This window comes from Saccopteryx leptura, chromosome 5, assembly GCF_036850995.1.
Source record: "Saccopteryx leptura isolate mSacLep1 chromosome 5, mSacLep1_pri_phased_curated, whole genome shotgun sequence".
Taxonomy (NCBI): Eukaryota; Metazoa; Chordata; class Mammalia; order Chiroptera; family Emballonuridae; genus Saccopteryx; species Saccopteryx leptura.
This window is the reverse complement of record NC_089507.1, coordinates 206,644,440-206,665,585: the sequence shown is the minus strand read 5'-3', so window position 1 is coordinate 206,665,585 and position 21,146 is coordinate 206,644,440. Positions and strand designations below refer to the sequence as shown.

Here is a 21,146-nt window from a genome sequence, read left to right as displayed (position 1 = left end):
GAGGTCTGTGGGTGTAGCAACCCCCGCTCCTCTGTGACGGCCCCGATAAAGATGAGGTGTGGGGGAGAACCAGGTCTGAAGCCTGGAGCGCCAGCCTGGGACGTCTCCCACGGACAGCGATGACAGCACACCACGACGGTTGTGTGTGTGACACCGAATTCCCAGAGCCCGGATGGAGGCGGAGCTCGGGCCCTCGGGGCAGCACGTGTCCCGGGTACGGAAAAGTCTCTTGAGGCCCATCGGGGACCCACGGCAGACCTCCTGCTGGAAGGGTCAGCTGTGTCACCAGCATGGTGACAGGTGAGCTTGAAGGAGGGCACAAGGTTCGAAGGTGGACTCAGACTGTAAGAGCCGGACAGGAATCTAGGGGAACCAGCACCAATTAAGCCTCATTATGTGCGGACACTTCACGCTCTCATTTAACTCCTACAGTGGTTCCCACGGTAAAAATGAGGAAACAGGGGCCGGGGGATTAAGGCCCCAGAGGCACTTAGCTATGGCTGAGTTTAGAAGGATCTGGCCTGTAAACATGTCTGTGATGAGGACTTTGAAAGCAAAGAACAGCGTGAGCTGTGGTGGCGCAGTGGATAAAGTGTCAACCTGGAACACTGAGGTCGCCAGTTCAAAACCCTGGGCTTGTCTGGTCAGGGCACATACAAGAAGCAACTACTATGAGTTGATGCTTCCCGTTCCTTCCTCCCTTCTCTACCTCTCTCTACCTCTCTCTCTCTCTTTCTCTTTCTCTCTCTCTCCTCTCTAGAATGAATAAATTTTAAAAAAAAAAAGCAAAAAATAGAATGCTATGAGTGAGAACAATGAGGGAGCCTTTCTTTAGATAGACAATGAGGGCCTTTCTCCCTGAAAAAGGGACACTTGAGCTGAGACCTGAAGAAATCAGCCAAGTTAAGAGCGGAGAACACTTCCGATGAGCGGAAGCAGCATATGCAAAGGCCCTGAGGCAGGAAAGAATCTGAGATGTCAAAGGAACTAAAAAATAACCACTGTGAGTGTGTCCAGAGCATTTGGAGAGAGAAGAAAAGGAGCTCAGAAAAGACACTAGGTCATACAGGACCGTGCAGGCCACAGCAAGGAGTCCAAATTTTGTCCTATGTGCCAGGGGAAGCCACCAGAGGGACAAGTGCCAAAGTGACATGGTCTGATTCACCCAGAGTCCAACACAGAGCTTGTCAACAGAGAAGCAGGTCAGTAAAAGGTGATGAAACATCTGAATAAATAGACTCAAACTCAATTTCCAAAGGGACGGAAACTGCTGGCTTTGCAGAAGGAAAAGCGAAGATTGCAGCCTTTGCCCAGGAGAAGAACAAACAACTGCGCCTAATCCAAACTGGCTTTCACGCCTCTCTGCCTACGGCGCACGCAGAGCCGCCTGGAACCCACAGGCCCATCGTGACAGAGTCATTTCAGTGATCATTATCAAATGCCTCTATTTAGAAGAGCTCAGATTGTATTAGCACAATCCAATATTTAGGAAATGACACTCGGTTGTAATGAGGGGAAGGGAAAAAGGAAAATGAGAAGCCGGCACTGTCCCTTTCGGGGAGAGACAGCGGCACGGTGGCGGAAGCAGCAACACCACGCAGCTCCTCAGAACCTTGGTTTTCCGATCTGTAAAACGGGAAGGATGGTAACAGGGCTACAAATGTGCCATCAGTTAACAGGGGGCTGAAGGCATTTAATCATGCCTACCATTCATTCCTTCATTGAGGAAAACACCCAACGAAGACTATTTGGCCATCTCTATGCATCGATCCAACAAAAACAGTAGATAGTACATAGTGCATGCTATGCTCACTATTCTGAGCACTGGAGATAGAGCTAGGAACAAGGCTGCCATGGTCCCTGTTCACATGGAACTTCTCATCTGGGGGTAAAACACGCATTGAACAGACAGCATCCACTGGGGTGCCTGTTACTGAGGAAAAGCGCAGGGTGTGACGGGAAACAGAGACAGGGTGCTGGCCCTGGCTGGGCCGTCCAGGGCACAGGGAAGTGAGGTGTCAGCTGAGACAAGAAGGGGAAGTACAAGAGAACGAGGTGGAAGAAAAGGTTTCATGAAGGGCGCTGATCTTATGTGAGTTTCTGAGATAGAAAAGGGCCTGGAACATTCCGGAAACTGACAGAAGTCAGTGTGAAGTGAGCAAGGGGGGGAGGAGGGGGCATGGGACATGGGGACAATAAAGGGAAAAGGTAACACGAACAGGTCCCTTTTCCAGAACAATAGTTTTGGCTTCTGTGTGGAGAGGGGATTCAAGTCCAAAGAGGAAGCCAAGAAGCCTGGTAGAAAATCTTCCCGTTACCCGGGCAGGCGCGGATGGCAGTGTGTGCCAGGCAGGGACGGAGAGACGGGAGCAGACCTGAGATGAACTCGGGAGGCAAAGTGGCAGGACCAAGTGATCGACAGGAAGAGGGGCAAAGTGAGGGAAGGGAGAAGTGTGACCCCTGGGGTCCAGAATCAGCACCAGAGTGCACAAAGTGGCCTTCCCTGAGACAAGGAACTAGAGCAGCGGTTCTCAACCTTTCTAATGCTGTGACCCCGCAATACAGTTCCTCATGTTGCGGTGACCCCAAACCAAAAAATAATTTTGGTGGCTACTTCATAACTGTAATTTTGCTACAGTTATGATTCGGAATGTAAATACCTGGTGTGCATTATGTATTTTCCGATGGCTTTTGGGGTCGCGACCCACAGGTTGAGAACCGCTGAACTAGAGGGTGAGCAGAAGGGGAAGGAGAATGAATGAACTGAGGGTTAAGTTTTGCAGATATTGAGTTCGGAGAGCCATAAGAGCCTAGAGGGCTTGAGGTGGGCTAACGAGGAGCAGAAGCAGCATGTAAAGCATACACACACGTGCACGCATGCACACACGTACACACATGCACACACTCATGCAGGCATGAACGCACAGACACTGTAAGATCTGGTTTTACTGGCCAACCTCAAAGACAGACACGCAGAGCAGAGCCAATGTGGTAGTTTCAGCACAGGCTGTCTGGATCCTCGGGGTCCCTAGTGGGCTGAGTATTTCTATCATTTAAACCAGTGGTAGTCAACCTGGTCCCTACCGCCCACTAGTGGGCGTTCCAGCTTTCATGGTGAGTGGTAGTGGAGCAACCAAAGTATAAATAAAGAGATAGATTTAACTATAGTAAGTTGTTTTATAAAGATTTATTCTGCCAAACTTAGCGAAAATCTGACATAAAGTACTTGGTAAGTATAAATAATTATTATTATATGCTTTAACTCGCTGTGACTCTGCTTTATAAATTTTATAAAGTTACTTCCCTACTTTATAAATCACCATTACTGTGGAACCGGTGGGCGGTTAGAAAATGTTACTACTAACAGAGATACAAAAGTGGGCAGTAGGTATAAAAAGGTTGACTACCCCTGGTTTAAACCAAGACACTTTGGGAGTAAACATTATAATGGGGCAACAGGCACCGAGGTTGTCCCATGGTCACCTGACTCACGGGTGGGTGTAGTCGCTGACTCTGCTCATGCAAAGTAAGATCCTACCAGATCTGAAAAGCTCAATTTCGTACCGCAGGACATCTTTATTATACCTGGGGCTCATGTCTACACTCAGAAGAAACTTATCGAAACAATCTACACCCTCCAAGGAAACCGTCTAGAGCCGTCCAGTGGCTTCCCGCCTTGGAGCCAAACTTCAAGTCAATGAGGCCACAAAGACCATAAGCTCAGCTAGACATCTCTGAGCATCTTCTCTGTCTTAGTGACAGCGTGGGAAATCCCGCCCCCCAGGATCAGCTGAGAAGACACGGCACAGTGGGTTATGTGGGTCTAGAGTTCAAAAGAGATGTCTGGTGACCACTGATGCCCAAAGTGAGTGGGCATCATCCAATCCCTTGGGGGCCCAAATAGAACAAAGGGCAGAGGAGGCCGAGATGTGCATCCTCGGACATCGGGCTTTCAGCCTCAGTTTGGGGCTCACATCGTCACCCCCACCCCACCCCAATCCTCAGGCCGTCTGACGCGGGCTGAATTCCACCACCAGCCTTCCTGGTTCTCCAGCTCACAGAGGGTAGAGAGATCATGGTTCCTTCGCCGTAACCATGCAAGCCAATTCCTATAGTAAATCTCCTCTTACACGTATCACCGTGTCTACCCGGATTCCCCGGAGCACCCTCAGACACATCCAGAGAGAACAGAACGCTCCTGAAGAGCTCCACTGTTCAACGGCCAGAGTGAGCTGACACAGCAGCCTGAGAAAGAGCGTCAACGGGGGCTGGTAAAAAGCCAAGACGGTGAGTGGGTCAGAGACAGCCCCCGGCCGGGGAGGAGCCGCAGCCTGAGAAAGAGCGTCAACGGGGGCCGGTAAAAAGCCAAGACGGTGAGTGGGTCAGAGACAGCCCCCGGCCGGGGAGGAGCTGCAGAGGGCGACCTCCTTTCTCCAAAAACCCACTGCCCTGACAAGTGCGCCGAGGATCACATTATACAGAGAGGTGACCTCGAAGTCCTCAGCCCTGCTGCTCCTCCTGGCTTACGTCATCCACTCACCAGGGCACACGGCACCCTAAGTGTGTTCTCCCTGAGCACACCTCCTCCGGGTGTGCCTCCTCTGGGACATATCTCGTCGGCCGGCCCCACGCAGGTATCCATCGAGAGTGCACAGTAGGACTTCAGCCCCACTGGTTAGGGATCAGCCTGGTATTCAGGATGCCTGAGCGTTAACTTTCTAAGTCACAGCCTCACTGTGGAAGTTTCCCTATGTATAGACAAGCTGTGTCCATCTTGCCGGAAAGAAGAAAAACAACATGACCTCAGATCATTCAGACGCTCTTTCTTCCCCAGAAATCCCGCTATCATTAGGCTCCCAAGCAAAATCCCACGATGCCCTACTTGGAGCTAAAGCTTAGCATCTCAAAGCTTAAAAAAACCCGAAAGGTCCCTGAACCCAGGTAATACGTGATTCTTACCCCATTCTTAAGAATCTACTCAGCCTTGCTTTGCATACCTCTGGGGATGGGGAACTTACTACCAACAAAGTTATGCATTGCCCTCTCAGACGACTTAACCTATAAGACAGTTCTTTCCCCCAAGCCATCATAAAAGATGCCATCCCCATCATAGCGCCCGAACTCAGTGGGTCACTTACCTGTGGGCACAGCTGGGTCCAGCATTGGTTTCTCCCACGTGTTAATCTGCTCCCAGGTAAACCCATTGGTCCCCAGGGCCACGCTATAACCACAGTTGCTGTAGTGCTCATCAAAGGAACAGCCACCTGCCAACAAAAGAGAGATGGGTAAATACAGCCTCGTGCCTGGGGCTCGGTTTGTTACCCCAGTCTCATCGCTTCTTCATCTACAGCTTTGAATTTTAAACTCGGGAGAAGATTAAAGAAAAAAAAAAAAGGCAAGCAAATTAGATTTTTATATTTGCTTCGGTGCTCTCGAAAAAGGCACCGGCACCTGCAGGCACCCCCCCACACATCCCCTATTTTAAAAAGTTAATAAGGCTAGTTACATGGATTTTAATCTTCCTTCCTGAGAATGTAAACAGCAGTGCCTCACTCTAAGTAGGAAGAGATGAATGCCGGGGCACGCCTCTAACTGCTCCCTGCAGCACACAGGGATGCCGCGTGGCAGCGGACGGCACTGGCTACCGAGTCCAGCAGAACCAGACACAGATCCCGGCTCGGTAAAGCCGGCTCAACCCCCACTGTGGTCTGGGTACCGGTCTCTTCACCTGCGATATGGAGGGAAAGGTCCACCCGATGAAATGTCACGAGGATTAAATGGAATCCTGTTTGAAAAGTAATCAGCACAGAACAAGTTCTTAACATCCACCTGCTCCCCTCAAAGGGCAATTTTGTGAGAAAAAAAAAAGAAAAATCATTTCCACAAAGTAAAAAATCAAATTTGTGAAGAATTAGACAATCAGGCACCTGGCAGGTAATAAAGTCAACGCTGACAGTGTCTAAAGCTTTTGCTTTTCACATCTAAGCCATCCACCAGCAGTTTGCAATAAGCTGTGTCGATTCGATTTTGACAAGAAGTTACTCAGCATCTGCTATGGGCTGTAAAGGCCCTCCAGGTAACACTGGGAATGCTGGTCCGTCCAGAGGAAGAGGAGGAGGTGACCCGTGAGGCTGTGAAGGATGCGTGCATCGCCAGGGATGGGGAGCAGGAGGAAGGACATCTAGGTAGGCTGGCCGGATGCACAGTGGCAACACCTGGACCGAGTTCTCCAGCGAGCTCCGGACTGGCTCCCGGACTCACACCGCGGTCCAGCTTTTCCACTGCCCCTTTCTTGTCTCCGAGATGCTCAGATACCATCGCGTCCCCATAAGCACCCATTAGGTCCCTGTCACACATCCAAACGCGGTGCCGCTTGATGTACAGAAACCGGTTCCCGTGAGCCCCTGCCTGTGTCTGCATTCTCAGGTAACGTCACCACCGTCTCCATCAGCTACCCCCTCTCGGCCCCCCCTGCAAGGGATTCCCTCTGTGTAGTGGGGGTGGAAGTCCTGTCGACAGAGTCAATACAGAACCTGACCACAACACCGCTAGAGAAAACCTGTGCTGTCTGTCAAAGCTGTCTCCACCTTCCTCTGCTGCTGGGGACGGGAGCCCAGAAGACGGGCCTTTAGCACCCCGGTGAGTCTCGGGCTGGGCGGAGGAGGGCTGATCTTCTTCTGGTAGTGCGGGGGTTGGGAAGTGAGTTGAGTATTATTTTAAGTGCTTTACACTTAAAAACAACAGAAATATGGAGTGTGTTATGCAGAGAGCTAGAGAGAGAAGGAAAAGGAGAGGGAGGGAGAGAGAGAGAGGTCCAAGAAACACCAGGCAAAGCAGACACCTGCAGAAGGTGATGGCCCGTGTGACATTTCCCGTGGTGCACTGGTAGGAACTAAAATATCTATCTGCTTTCATCTGTTCATTCAGTAATTCATCAATTACTTCATTGAGCATTGAGCACAGACCCAGCAGAGTACTGGGTCCTCGCCACACGGCGGTTTACAAAAGAGGCACGCTATTGCCGGGCAGTCAGACCGACAGGAAACTGATAAGAAATCACGGGCTTCGGCACGTGCTAGGAAGGCTGCTGCAGGATGGGTGAGAGACTGCTGAGTCGGAACGGTCCAGGGAGCCCGTGTGACCAGGAGTTGGAAACAGGGCCTGGTCTAGCCCCGCAACGTCCCTGCACTTCACACAGCTCCTCTGTGCGATCTGGCTACGTGCGACAACCACGTGTGGCTGGTGCTTTGGGGGACCGAGGGAAAAAAGGGAAATGACCAGTGGGAATTGATGTGGGTCAGCAGGTGAGGCTGGGAGGCCCAGGAGACCAGAGGTAAGGTCAGGGGCAGGTGACAGAGGAGATTTTGTCCCAGAGACAGCGGGGAAGGATGACCTTTGACAGGCAAGGCGGGAGGTGGTGGTCAACCGGCCTCTGTGAGACAGTAGCGTGGCCACAGCTCTGGCACAGAGCAGGGGTTTCATAAACACTGAATGAATGAACCAATAAATGTTAATGGGATGCCTGACACAGGCCAGGCACACGCAGGGAATCGTGAGCCCCTGTGCCCCAGTTCGACCTGCTCTTCCAAGTCCCACAGCTGCCACTTGAACCTAGAATAAGCTCCTTCCCCATGCCGCCTGCCTGACAAATTCCCAACGATACTCCCAAATCACTCCTATAAACCTTCTCTGACCAGAACAGCGGAGCGAGTGCCCCAGATAGGAAAACACTGCATTTAAAATTTTAACAACGTAGCAGCAGCCGCTGCACTAGCTCTAAGAGGGTCAATCTCCTTTCCCTAAACTGTCATCGCCCTGCGGGAGCCCAGCCTGCGGGCGACAGATGAATCAGGTCAACGGCCTCGACAGCAGCTCCCGCTGCACACTGGGACTGCTAAGCAAGGGCAGCCTGCAGCGCCTCCAGCGTCCCTGGGAACCGCCGACTGAGAACCGATCCCAGCCGAGATCAGCATCCGGGGCTAGAGACGGAAAGCGTGGCCAAGACTGTGCTATGTGTGCAGCACGCTGCTTGGGTCTTCGCACTTGTGTATACAAGGGCGCCGTGTTTCCAGGCCACCGTACAGCTGAAGAAGACCGCGTGACAAGCCGTGGAAATACCTAACAAAGTGATATCCACATTTGCAGAACTAGCCCACAAAAATATTCCGTATAAGCATCCCTTTTCACCTGCCCAGGCTGTGAGCACCTTCCAAGCTATTGTTGAAGGTGGTGGCAATCAAAGGAAGAAAGATTATTTAGGCCCTTGGTTGGCTGGCTCAGTGGTAGAGCATCAGCCCGGTGTGTGGATGTCCCAGGTTCAATTCCCGGGCAGGGTACACAGGAGAAGCACCCATCTGCTTCTCTACCCCTCCCCCTCTCACTTCTCTCTCTCTCTTCCCCTCCTGTAGCCATGGTTTGATTGGAGCAAGTTGGCTCCAGGTGCTGAGGACGGATGGCTCCACGGGCTCTGCCTAAGGTGCTGGAAGAGCTCAGTTGCTGAGCAATGAAGCGATGCCCCAGCTGGGCAGAGCATCGCCCCCTAGTGGGCTTGCCTGGCGAATCCTGGTTGGGACTCATGCTGGAGTCTGTCTCTGCCTCCCCTCCTCTCACTAAATAAAATTTACAAAAAAGATTATCTAGAAGCCTGAGACACTCATTGGGGGACGGCCACTCAGAGAGTCACAGAAGCAGTAACACTGGTGTTCAATTTTTCAAGAGCACAAAACCAGCTTTTCTTATCTTACACCACTGACACCATAGGGGTTAGCTCTTAATGCAGCAGAGCCTTGCCTATCCTGACTAACATAAGAAACGCTACCTCTCACGCATTTGCTCCATGCCAGAAAAGACACTGGGCACTGGTTGCAGATGCCATCTTATTTGGTCTCACTTAATTCTCACAACTTTGTGGGGTAGATTTTTATCCCTACTTTAAATAAGGTGATCGATGCACTGAGGCCTTAAGTGACCTGTTCGGGTCACGCAGAAAAGAAGTGTTGGAATCATGTTTAAATCCATTGCAACTTAACCACAGACGCCATGCTCTTTCTAACAGACCAGAGAGAACATGTACTCCCCCAAGCCAAGGACCAAACCTTTCACTTACCAGGTTAACAAGAGGAGAACGTACGGATAAAGAACTTCCAAGGTGGTCGGGTCTCTCCCATTTGAATCCATTCCCTTGCTTATTCTAGAAACAGTTAACAAAGACCTTTTTCACAGGCTCTATGCAGGGTCCTAGAATCAGCAGACATGATTCTTACCCTCATAAATCCTGCAGAGTGAAGGACAATCACACCAGCATACACTAACAGTGTATATATATAATATATATATATATATATATTATATATATATATACTCAGCAATGCAGAAAACACTTTCATAGAGATATGTCCAAGCTCAAAGAAGAAGTTGCTAATAAATTGTAATTAATGGTCTAATTAGACCAATCCTCTGCCTTCTTCCAGACAAGATTTAGGAAGGCGTGCAGTTACACCTCTGGGCATCCCAGCTCACAGAGCCCAAGCAAGGTCGCATCAACAATTTGTCCGTAGTTACTGGATCAGTTGTCAACTCCTCAGAGGCGGCCTGTTCAGCTACCCCTGAGCTGAGAGCTGATAGGTCCCCATACTCTAAGGGGACCTATCACAGCCACTTTTCACGGCCACTCCCTGGGCACCTTGCTGGCTCCATCTGCAGAGCTCTGGTGGACGCTTCCACCTTCAGCCGGTGAGCAAATGCCTTTCCCTTCTAACAGTCTGCTCTTTGACCCCGGGGTCCAACTGCAGCAAGCGTGGGACCCCAGTGACTCAGCTCTAATTTTCAGACTCTAGTCCTCTCTTTGCCGCCACGAGGCTTAGTGAAGTCAAAAGCAGCCTGTCATCCTATTCGTTCTTTGAGCTAGTCCTTCTTTGGGACAGTCCGATCCCCTGTGGGTTTGATGCCACTCTTTCAGAATGTGCCCTCCTTTAGGGGACCCCAGTGTCCCTCCCTACAGGCCCTCATCCTGCACTTTATCAAATATGTATGTCCAAACCCCAGGGGTAACAAAAGGTTCACGACTTTTCCACGGAACTCCTGGGTTCCCAGCCAAGCAAGACCGATTTAAATGATCGTGTAAGTATCCCTGTGCTCTGTGTCGATGAAGAACAGAGACTCCATTCAAACAATGCTGTCTAACGGGTCTACCCATTATCAACTCTAGTCCAAACAAGGTGGCCTGATGAACACAGAGGCAAGAAATACAGCATGATGGCAAAAAAAAAAAAAAAAAAAAAAAAAAAAAAAGAAGGAAATTGAGACCCAGAGAAGAAAGAAAAGCAGGGCAGAAAGGAAGGAGTTGCAAGTCCGTGCTGCAACGCCCTACCTGTCTACCTGCTAAATGGCGGTTACAGCAGAAAGAAACAGGGAAATCCGCCCGGATACTGGACACTCTGGGCTCATACAGCAAAAGCCAAATTGCTCAGGAAATTACAACCATGCCAGGTGTTCAGATTACAGAGGACCTTCTCCACAGGGGCACTGGTAACAGAAATCCCACGTGCCACAGTGGACACTCTCAGACACAGCACCCAACCACAAAGGGCCCCTGGCCAACTGCGTGCCTGGAATGCTGAGGTTGCTGGTTCGAAACCCTGGGCTTGCCCGGTCAAGGCACATATGGGAGTTGATGCTTCCTGCTTCTCCCCTTTCTCTCTCTCTCTCTCTCTCTCTCTCTCTCTCCCCCCCCATCTAAAAATCAATAAAAAAAATAAATGAAAAATTAAAAAATAATTATAAAAAAAAAAAAAAGACAATTTCTCATAATCATTCTCAGTATCAATTGACCGCAGCACCCAAACGTACAACTCAGGAAGAGCAACACATCGGGGATCGATATGATGCAGTCTAGAAATCTGCTTCCTGTTGGTCTGGGTTGACCCAGGGGGAACTTTTAAAAGCGGTGCCGGAGAGAAAATACACTCAAGACATATTTTTTAATTAATCCTCCCTGGATTTCCTTCTTCTCAACCAACAGATTGAGCATCAGAGCGTCTATGCGCTTCTGATCATGGAGCCGGCAGTGACCCACCCTGGCAACTAGTTACAGCTCTTTTTGTTCTCATTCTTTTCTTATTTCCGGGCCTCCCTTTTCTGGTGTGCAAAGCAAGGGGCTGGACAAGACGGTCACTAGGGGAGTTTCCAGTGGCAAAGGTGAAGGATTCCAGGGACTCAGAAAGGACTGGGAACTCTCGTGAGCCCCAGAGACATAGAGAGCCATGCCACCAGCCCGAGGACCCGCAACGGAGAACCACAGAAAGACAAGAAAGGGCAGACCAGCTGCCCCGGGACTCCCAGCCTGAAATATTCAAACCCACGGTCCTCAGGTCTCACTGTGGCTCTTCCTGCTCTTCCAAAGGTGATGTTTATCTGTCTCGGTACAATTCCTTGGGGCCATAACACCTGGCAGAAAGCAGCCCTGCCATGAACACCTGGCCAGCTCTGCAGATGTTTGTGGCTGCCTACTTGCCGGAGACTGATGGTGGGAGAGAGTTCCCAAAAGACACTTGCTTGGTTGCTCACCTCATTTAGTTTTCAAGAGCAAGCAGCCCCGTTTAACATCAACCGCATCACAATCATTTGGGGAGGAGGCAAATCAAAACCCTCCCAAACCTACCCCCAGCCCAGGAACTGGACTCAGCCCCTGGAGCACGGGGTCCTGGTTTGGGGAAGACGGGCTTTCTTCAGGGAAGACGGGGCAATGGCAAGGCAGTCCCAGGCCAAGGACCCAGCACTCCCTCCCTGCACCAGGACAGAGGAGCTATTTCCCTGGACAGGTTGAAGTCAAAATGTGCCAGAGGCCCCAGAAGCTCTGATGCAACTCAAGCATAAAAAGTCAACAGAAAAAATGGAAACTTGTAGCAAGGAAATTGGATTTCGAAAACCCATTTGGGTTTGGTAATGTATAGCATATCAGCATCTGTAAGGGAAGTAAAAATAGTGCAGGAAACATACTTTAGGATACATTAAAGCATAAATAAAGTTTACGGTGCCAATCAGAATTTTTTTTTAAACGTGAGCCCTTCTTTTGGAAAATGAGAGAGAAATAGAAGTCAATAAAAATATAAACGTGTCTGTCTCTGCATTTATGATATGAGCCTGTGTATTCCTGAACAGAATTACGTGCCGAAGAGGAACTAAAAATTTGCTGGGCTTTTCTACATGCCAGGCACTGTGTTTGAGCTGTGTAAGTATGTGTTCATAGATGTTCATATATAAATGGATCAGCCACCACCTCTCTCTAAGAAAAGGGTCAACACACTGTTTGTGTAAAAGGCCAGATAGTAAATATTTTCAGCTTTGCAGTCACACAGACTCTGTCACAACTATTCAGTTCTGCCATTGTAGCATAAAAGCAGCCAGAGACCGTAAGTAAAGAAACAGACATGGCTGTGTGCCAATAAAACTTTATTTATAAAAACAGGCAGTGGGCCAGATTATACCCAGGAGCTGCAGTCTGCCAACCCCTACTCTAAGAGAGAAGCATTGCTCTCTCCATTTTATACATGGAAACTTGTCATCAGAGCTCGTAAAGGACATGCCCAGCTAGAGACCTGGGGGGAGAAAAGAGTGACATCACCTCCAGCAATAAGAATAGTAATACCTCTCAGCCATTAAAAAAAAAGTGAAAAACTGCCATTTGCAACGACATGGATAGATCCTGAGAGTATTAATGCTAAGTGACAGATGTCAGATGACAAAAGACAAGAATTTTATGACTTCACACATATGTGGGATATAAAACAAACAGCAACAAACGAACAGACAAAAAAAAAAAACCCCACACAAATTATAGACACAGACAACAGGATGGTAGTTACCCAAGAGGAGGGAGCTGGGGGGAGGATGGAGAAGGTAGAGGGGGTCAGCGATATGGTGACGAGGGAGACTGGGCTTCAGGTGGTGAGCACACAACATACCGAGAGGCCATACTGTAAAAGAGGGGGCCTGACATTTATACAGGTTATTCACCTAGGTGGTGAGTCGGGCCTCACACAGTCACCCCCGATGTGCAGGCCCCTCGCTCTTACAAACCATTTGGACAGAATCAAGACACGGCAGGAGTAAATGGTTAGGGCCCGGGGAAGGGACTATGGAAAGAAGTGGTTTGCGTTGTTATTTTTTTACTCGAGGGCTGGCAAACGTTTCCCATAAGAAGCCAGATGCTAAATATCTTCACCTTGCAGGCACAATGGTTTCCTATTGTTACCCAACCAATTACCTTACCGCAAATTTAGGGGCTTAAAACAATACCCATTTCTTATCTCGCAGTTTCTGCAGGGGAGAAATCCGGGCAAGGCTGGGGCGGGGGCTCCCCTCAGGGCCTCGCAAGGCTGAGGTCACGGTGCAGGGTGACTGCATTCCTTTCTGGAGCACGGGTCCTTACTGTGGCCACCTGGTGTTTGACAGAAGTTGGTTCCTTGCAGTTACAGGACTGAGGTCCCTGCCCCCTGGCTGGCTGTCACCCAGAGGCCACTCCCGGCCCTTGGCAGCCGCCCACAATCCCTGCCGTGACCCTCTCCTGTCTCAAACCCCTTCCTGTGGGCAGGGCGCAGCCCTTTCAGAGAGCCCCTCTGACTCAGCCAGCCCCATCCACCACTGCCTCCTGTTGGGTTAACTGAAGTCAACTGATTAGGGACCTTAATTCCATCTGCAAAACCCCTTCACCTCTGTCACTAACGTAATCTAACCACAGAAAGGAAATCTGTCCTGTTCACCATCCCACCAAAGGGACAGGAATTCCACGGGCCATACACCCCGGGGTCTTCAGAACTCTGCCCGCCTCCGTGGGCCCGCTCACCCGTCCTGCTCAGCAATGCCACAACCACGCAGCGGCACCACAAACAGCACGGCAATCACGGGCAGAGTTGTGTTGACTAAAACCCGACTTACCGGCACTGCACTTTGAATTGCACACGACCCTGACCAGGATTCTCCTGTGATTTGTCTAACCATCGAGAAATGGAGAAACGATTCTTCCTTTCCGAGCTGAGTGACGGTCCAGGCTGGACCAGCAGGCTGCAGCTTGCTGACTTTTGCTTTGATGCTGTAAAAATGTCCAGTTTTAACACAGTCCCAAGAAACTACCTTGCTTCACCGCTCGAGCACTGAAGGTCACGTGCTTTCAACACCTCCTTCCCACTTCTCAGCTGTAGAACATTTCTCCCTTCCTCTGGGAAGTGGAGGAGAGCGTGTCCACCACCCCCAGCCCTGCTCCCACCCCCCAGTCCTTTGAAGCTCCATGCCTGGCCAGGAGGATACGGGATTGAGGGAAGCATAATAGCTCCCCGGATTTAAATAACCGCATCACCTACGTGATGACCTGGGTTCTTCACGGAGAAGGAATAGGTCTCCACTATTCTTCCCATTTCACAGATGTGGAAACTGAGGCTGGAGCAAACGACATGCTCAACACCACATGTCAATTAGAGGCAGGCCCCAGATCAAGCCAAGGACTGCATCCTTAAGCCGAAGGTCTGAGAACCAGGGCAGAGCTCAGCTACAAAATTTGTGGGGCCCAGTGCAACACTAAAATGCAGACCCTCCTGCTAAAAAAACAAAAACTAAACTAAACTAAATTAAAATGGCCAAGAGCAGAGCATAAAACTAAGCAGGAGGTCCTTTTGGTGCCAGGCCCTGTGTGACTGCACAAGTCACACACCCATGAAGCCGGACCTGCTCTGTGGACACACACAGTCTAACTATAAAGAGCGCCAACCCCCAAGTCATCGAGATTCCAGCCTCGTGCGGACGAACGCTCGGAAGTCAGGACCACATCTAAGTGGGGCTTATTAATCGTGAGCAGCCCGTCGCGGGTAGGCGAGTCTGGCCCCTCCAATGAATGTAAACCAGGCTTGCATAAATTGAATTCCTTTTCTGAATATCTAATTCAATTTGCAGAAGTGTATGCCAGGGGGGTATTTAAATAAGTGCACACATATGATAAGAAGGGCTTCACACCATTATATCTAATTCAGTAAGCAAAAATAATGGCAGGGCACGTTCCAATTAGTGTTTGATTTATTTGCTTTAACAAATCCAATTACTTGAATGTTTTATAAAGTCATCCAATGTCAAACACTCATGGACTCAACAGACAGAAACAATAGTCCTAATAGGAAAAAAAAAAATGTTTTAAATTTCTCTCAGCAGTGAATTGATTATAAATAAGGCGATGTCTCTCTGATGGCTCGGGCATTCCCCAAGGACCAGAGAAACCGTGTCTGATCTGTTCTGTGGGTTCCCTCCTCTCCGGGAGACTCCGCGGGGCAGCTTGGGTTATCTGGCCAATTATAATAAATCCAGGAATGAAAACAGCAAAGGTGGGAGTTGGCTGCAGGACTTCAAGGGACAATAATGAACTGGCTGCAGGGTGTCTTCCAGACCAGAGACATGTTCAGAGTCCGAGGCGGCACCGCGGAGCGGGAGCGGTCAGGGCTAACAGAAACAGCCGTGTTCTGAGACCTGACCCGACACTCCTGTGCCCTTTACAGGGTCCAGCTTTCCCATCTGCCAACTAGGAAGTTCAAGGAGGCTGGCATCCCCGGGGCATGCCCACCACGGATGGCGGATGACCTTGTTGGCCCGGTGACACACCACTTTGTAGGGGTTAAAGTGTGGAATTCCTAGAGTCGGCAGCCCAGCTGTGCTAATATTTTTTAAACTGTGTGACCTTGGTTAATTTATTTAATCTCTATGTGCCTCCACTTTCGCCTCTGTAAAACGAGGATAATAATAGTGCCCAATCGGTGGGGGTTTTATAAAGATTTGGGTGAATTTAATATCGGTCAAGACTTAGAATAGTTCCTGGCACATAGTAGGTGCCAAATAATTTTTGTTAAATTAATTGTTAAACCCCAAGGCATAAATCAGGAATGGGAACGATAGCTATGCTCTCTGTGTTTGGGTTACATAATCTCAAAAACAAAAGATTTTAAAGAAATTCTCTGAGTTGATCCATCACATCCTGTATGGACCAGCAGTGCCTTCTGCTACGAATCACAGCTTCCTTCGCCCCTTGCCCTTGTGTGGCCCTGGGTGAAACACCTAACCTCGCGGGCCAGAGACCTTCCCCCTGTAACAGAAGGCCGTTAGGGAAACCCTCACAAAGGGCACTTCGATTTCTGACGCCCTGAGGAGACGGTGACTGTGTCCTTCGCTGGTTCACATCCGGATGTTGTTCAAGAAGAGAACACAGCAGGCAGGCAGGTTTCTGTCTTCTCGCTTGTCCCCTCCTTCCCAGGCACTGGTGTGCATGCAGGGCGGAGGCTTGGAGGAGGGCAGGGCTTCTGTGCCCCGGGCAACCTCGCGGATGCTGCCAACACATTGCGACCAGCCGGGAAAGAGCAAAGGAGGAGGCCAGGTGTGGGGTCAGCTCCCAAGGAGAGGCTGGGGGACAGGTAGAGAGCCTTGACCTTCAGTTAGGAGTGAGGACAGCTCACATTGGGGTCCAGCTGGACAGCCCACCAGCCTGACAAGCAGCCCCAGCCAACAGTCTTTTTTTTCCCCACCAAAACTAGCAGATTCAGAGATTCAGCTGCTCGCCCATGTATGAAAGGGGACGGGGTCACCTGGCTGGCCCGGCTCCTGATTTTACAGGTGGGGGAACAGGCATAAAAAGGACAAGAAAGAGAAGGGGCGCTGGGCCGGGACGGAACCCAGCTCTCCTGGCCCCGGGCCAGCGCTCTGCCCACTCAGAAGCCAGAATAGCATCTTTCATCTTTTCTCAGACAACGGCGATGCCTTTTTTATTTTTGTTTTTGAGGGAGCGATGAAAGGAAGAGACGGCCAGGGGTCACAACCCGTCTCAGGGAAACTGCAGATCCGTCAGGGGAAGCTGAGCACAGTGCCCTCCGCACACAGGAAGGGGCTTGCCCCCCAACCCCCGGCAGGGGCCGGGCCAGCCTCTGAAGGCCTCCGAGGCCCCAGGAAAGCTCCGGATGCCCTCGGGGCCTGCGCACTGCTGCTCCCGTGCCGGACTGTTCCTGCACTCCTGTTTCACTGGCTTCCCAGGGCCAGCTCTGGGCACCAACCACATCAAAACCAAAGGCCGCCTTCTCAGAGAATCCCCCCCATCGCGTGGGAACGAGCCTCCTCCTTTCTCCGGTTCTGTCACACTGCCTGCTTCTTCCTCTCCGTGGGGGTGTTGCTGAGACCTCTCCGTGACGCTGAAGGGGCTTATTTACTTCTTTATTATTTTTTTTATTTTTATTTTTTGTATTTTTCTGAAGCTGGAAACGGGGAGAGACAGTCAGACAGACTCCCGCATGTGCCCAACTGGGATCCACCCGGCACGCCCACCAGGGGCGACGCTCTGCCCACCAGGGGGCGATGCTCTGCCCCTCCAGGGCGTCGCTCTGTTGCGACCAGAGCCACTCTAGCGCCTGGGGCAGAGGCCAAGGAGCCATCCCCAGCGCCCGGGCCATCCTTGCTCCAATGGAGCCTTGGCTGCGGGAGGGGAAGAGAGAAACAGAGAGGAAGGAAGGGGTGGGGGTGGAGAAGCAAATGGGTGCTTCTCCTGTGTGCCCTGGCCGGGAATCGAACCCGGGTCCCCCGCATGCCAGGCCGATGCTCTACCGCTGAGCCAACCGGCCAGGGCCTTCTTTATTATTTAGTCTAAGCCCACAAGGGCAGGAAGTGTGCGTCCATCCTCTCTGTCACGCTTGAGAGCCACGGGGAAACTCAGCAAATGGAGTGCCAGGTGAAGCGTCAGGAGTGCAGACGGCATCAGAGGACGACGCCCGGTGTGCTTCCAGCGCTTTCTTTGTGACCTCAGGTGGATCAGAGAAACTGCTGAGCCTCTACTTGCTCGTCTGTAAAGTGGGGACGATAATGGTGGCGGCTAGCACTTACGGAGTGCTTGCTATGCGCTGTGCGCTGCGCTGAGCCGTTTAATTATGGCTTATCTCATCTAACCCTCAAAGAGGCCTACGAGGTGGGCACTGGTTCTACCCACACACTATGCGTGATGAAACTGAGAACCAGGTTAGATAACTTGTCCCAAATCTCACAGCTGGGATTGGAACCACGGCTGTCCTACTCCAAACACCACATTCTTGGCCCTGGCAGGGGAGGCCAGTTGGTTAGAGCATCGTCCCGATATGCCATTGTTGCGGGTTTGAGCCCTGGTCAGGGCACACACAAGAATCAACCAATGAATGCATAAATAAGTAGAACAACAAATCCATGTTTCTTTTCCTCTCTAGAAATCAATAATAATAATATAAAAAGAAGACAACAAACACCACATTCTTAATCACTGGGCCATGAGACCTAAATGAACAGTGCTGTTGTCATTGCTACAGGAATAGATAGCTTTCTAAAAACCTCTTCTTCCAAAAGTGACTTATTTGTAACATATAATATTTTTCGGAGGAAAAGAGAAGCAGCCTCATGTCCCGAGCCTCTGCTGAGGGGCCTAGGCAACAAGGTCAGGTTCCTGCATCTCTGCTCGCTGTCCTGGTGGCTCAAGGTCACGTGCAGTCACATGGGCCACACGCGGCTCCCTCTGACCCCATCCCAGACCTCAGCACCACTTAGTGACCTGGCTTAGAGAACCTTAGGAGAGACCTCAGCCAGGTGCTCCCACCTGGCCCAGCGAGAAGCGAGAAGCGGACCCTTGTAATTATCACTTCGGAGTCATCAAAGGTCCCCGGGAGAGAACACCTTCAGGTCACTGAGAGCCTTCCTGAATTCCACCACAGGAATGACCCGCACTGGTGCCGCCTTTACCTCTGAGCAACCCAGGCACTTTATTTACAAGCACCGCCTCCTCTGCTCTGAGAGTGCCCTGGGAGTTGCTCCTGGATGTACAGTTTTGCAAGGTTGGAACCTGAGGCTCGGAGGAGTCAAGAAACTTCCTCAAGACGACACAGCTTGTAAAGGCCGAGTCAGGAACAGAATCACTTTCAGTCCGACCCCAATGCACAAGCCCTCTCAGCTGTATCAGAACGTCTGCTGCATGAAATAAAAAAACAAAACCAAAATCAAAAAACCCAGGAAACTCCTCCCGCCTGGAGATTCTCACTCCTCACGGTCCTCTCGGCACGAATTCAGCCCATGCTTGAATGTCATTCATTAATCTTGTATTGAGTATGTACTGTGAGTCGGACTTTACTCTAGGCACCAAAAACAGAGCAGGGGTTAACCACAGCTGTGCCCCCCCCCCCCCGTGAAGTTCACATTCTAGTCCAGGAACCTGACGACGAAAACATGGAGAGAAATAGAGCCGGTAAGGTACCCGCCTTGGCTCGTCCCATACCGTAATGACATGAACGTGGTGGGCACTCGATAAACAAATCCCCAAGGTGAATAAAGAAAGTGATCGTAGCAAGCAGCTAGTCACTGCTTCACACCAGGCCCCCATTCCACGTACTGTCACTTCATCATAACTACCAGCTACGATCCAGGGATCACTCATTCTCACTGTAGAGATGAAGACACTGAGACTCCAACGAGACAAGAACCCGGTCCCAGTTCTCCAGGTCTGTGGATTCTGAGGCTGCTCCCTGTCCTCCAAGGCCTTCCTCTCTGCGCTGCAGGGGGGCCGTGCACGCAGACGCCTAGGACACGTTCAGGACTGGTTAACAGATACCGGTTTACAGACTCCGTGCTCATAAGTATGTATATTAACATTTCATTACCCAAAGTTAAGAATGAGGGTTCTGTGGTCAATTAAACTCAGGAAGAGCATCCCGTGTTACATAAATCACCCAACTGCTGACTGTGGAGATAAAATGTTTACTGAGGTTTGAGTATGATCGTAAGTACAGTTGGTATGCGACACTCCCTCAGAACAGTGAAGCTTTGGCTAATCCTTCTGGGGGCTGCTCATCCCCTGTGGCCTGTGAAATAAATGTGCATGAAATGTAGAATGAAGGCCTTTTAAAGGGCAGAGCATACAGGAGCTGCAACTAAGTAACAACTCCAATTACCAGGATGCCGGGATTGGGCCAGTCCGAAAGAACGGGTGGCTCCCACGTGTTTTTAGGCCTCGGCGGCAGTGACGGTGACGGTGACAGTGGCGGTGACAGTGGCGGTGACGGTGCTTGGGTAATTGCGCAATTAGAGCTTTGTTAGCAGGTCCCCCTGTTCAGTCGTTAAGCCTGTCTACTCTCTCAAGTGTTGACGTTTTGGGTAAATCTCATCAAGAAAGAGGCACCCACAAATGGGAAGTGGTCACTGGCCTAATAATTATGGAAGCAGCCTTTGATGCACATTTCAAAAAAAACAAATAGCAGGGCTGTCACTAAGATTCCTAAGCGCACACACACACAAAAAACAGACCTGAGACCTTCAAGTGGCCATACGTCCCTCCTGCACTCCGACGCCTGGGAATTCACAGCCAGGATGCATAAACATATTTCTCTTTTTTGGAACCAGTACTCAGCAACTTGGAGCTCCATGCACATTATTTTTTAATCTGCAAAGGCCCAACACATATGATCCCATGACTGCAGCCCTTGCCAGCATGACTCTACCTCAGGCTAAAACTGTTTGGAACAGAAATGACCTTCTAGCAAAGCCTCCACTTGCTAAATCACATCGTAGCTCCAGGCCCAGACAGGACAAGAGCAGCAGGTGGTCTTGAAGACTGAGGATGTGCCTGGGAGCAAGGAGCCCTGCGTTACAGACTTGGCTCTGCCACCAGCTGGCCACATGACCTTGGCCAAGTCACGTCTCGTTTGAAGTGTGTCTGGCTGGAAGCGCCTGACGCTCTCAGAAACTCACGGCAACGCCCCTGAAAATATAAAAGCTTCCCACAGAAATGAAAACAAGGACTCACACTAAAACCATCACTAGCAACTGGAAAAAAAACTGAGATAGATTTAAAAACGCCAATGGCAGACCACCCTTGTTATACCCTTGTTATAAATCTGGGGCGGGGGAGATGGTGAACCGTATCCGCCTGGAATTAACTAGGTAGACCAGGTGTTTCTTCCACACTATCAACCCCCAAGTTCTGAAACAGTGTCTAATGAGTAGAAAAGCATGTCACTGGCCCTCTATAATAAAGAAGACCTGTTTCAGGCACTCTGACTGTCTCATCCTTACCATCTCCTACCTGCAGCCTCTTCAGAAAATAAAAATTATTATAAGTTTAG

At 50.4% G+C, this 21,146-nt stretch overlaps 1 protein-coding gene across 13 annotated transcripts in view; it reads right to left on the bottom strand.

Annotated features, from left to right (window-relative positions):
* Positions 1 to 21,146, bottom strand: part of PTPRT (protein tyrosine phosphatase receptor type T) — a 966,224-nt gene that overhangs the window by 690,680 nt on the left and 254,398 nt on the right. For all 13 annotated transcript variants that reach the window (XM_066387766.1, XM_066387770.1, XM_066387767.1 and 10 more), the window contains exon 2: positions 5,139 to 5,264. In XM_066387766.1, coding sequence (XP_066243863.1) covers positions 5,139 to 5,264 — 126 coding nt within the window. The remainder of the gene's footprint in view (positions 1 to 5,138; positions 5,265 to 21,146) is intronic.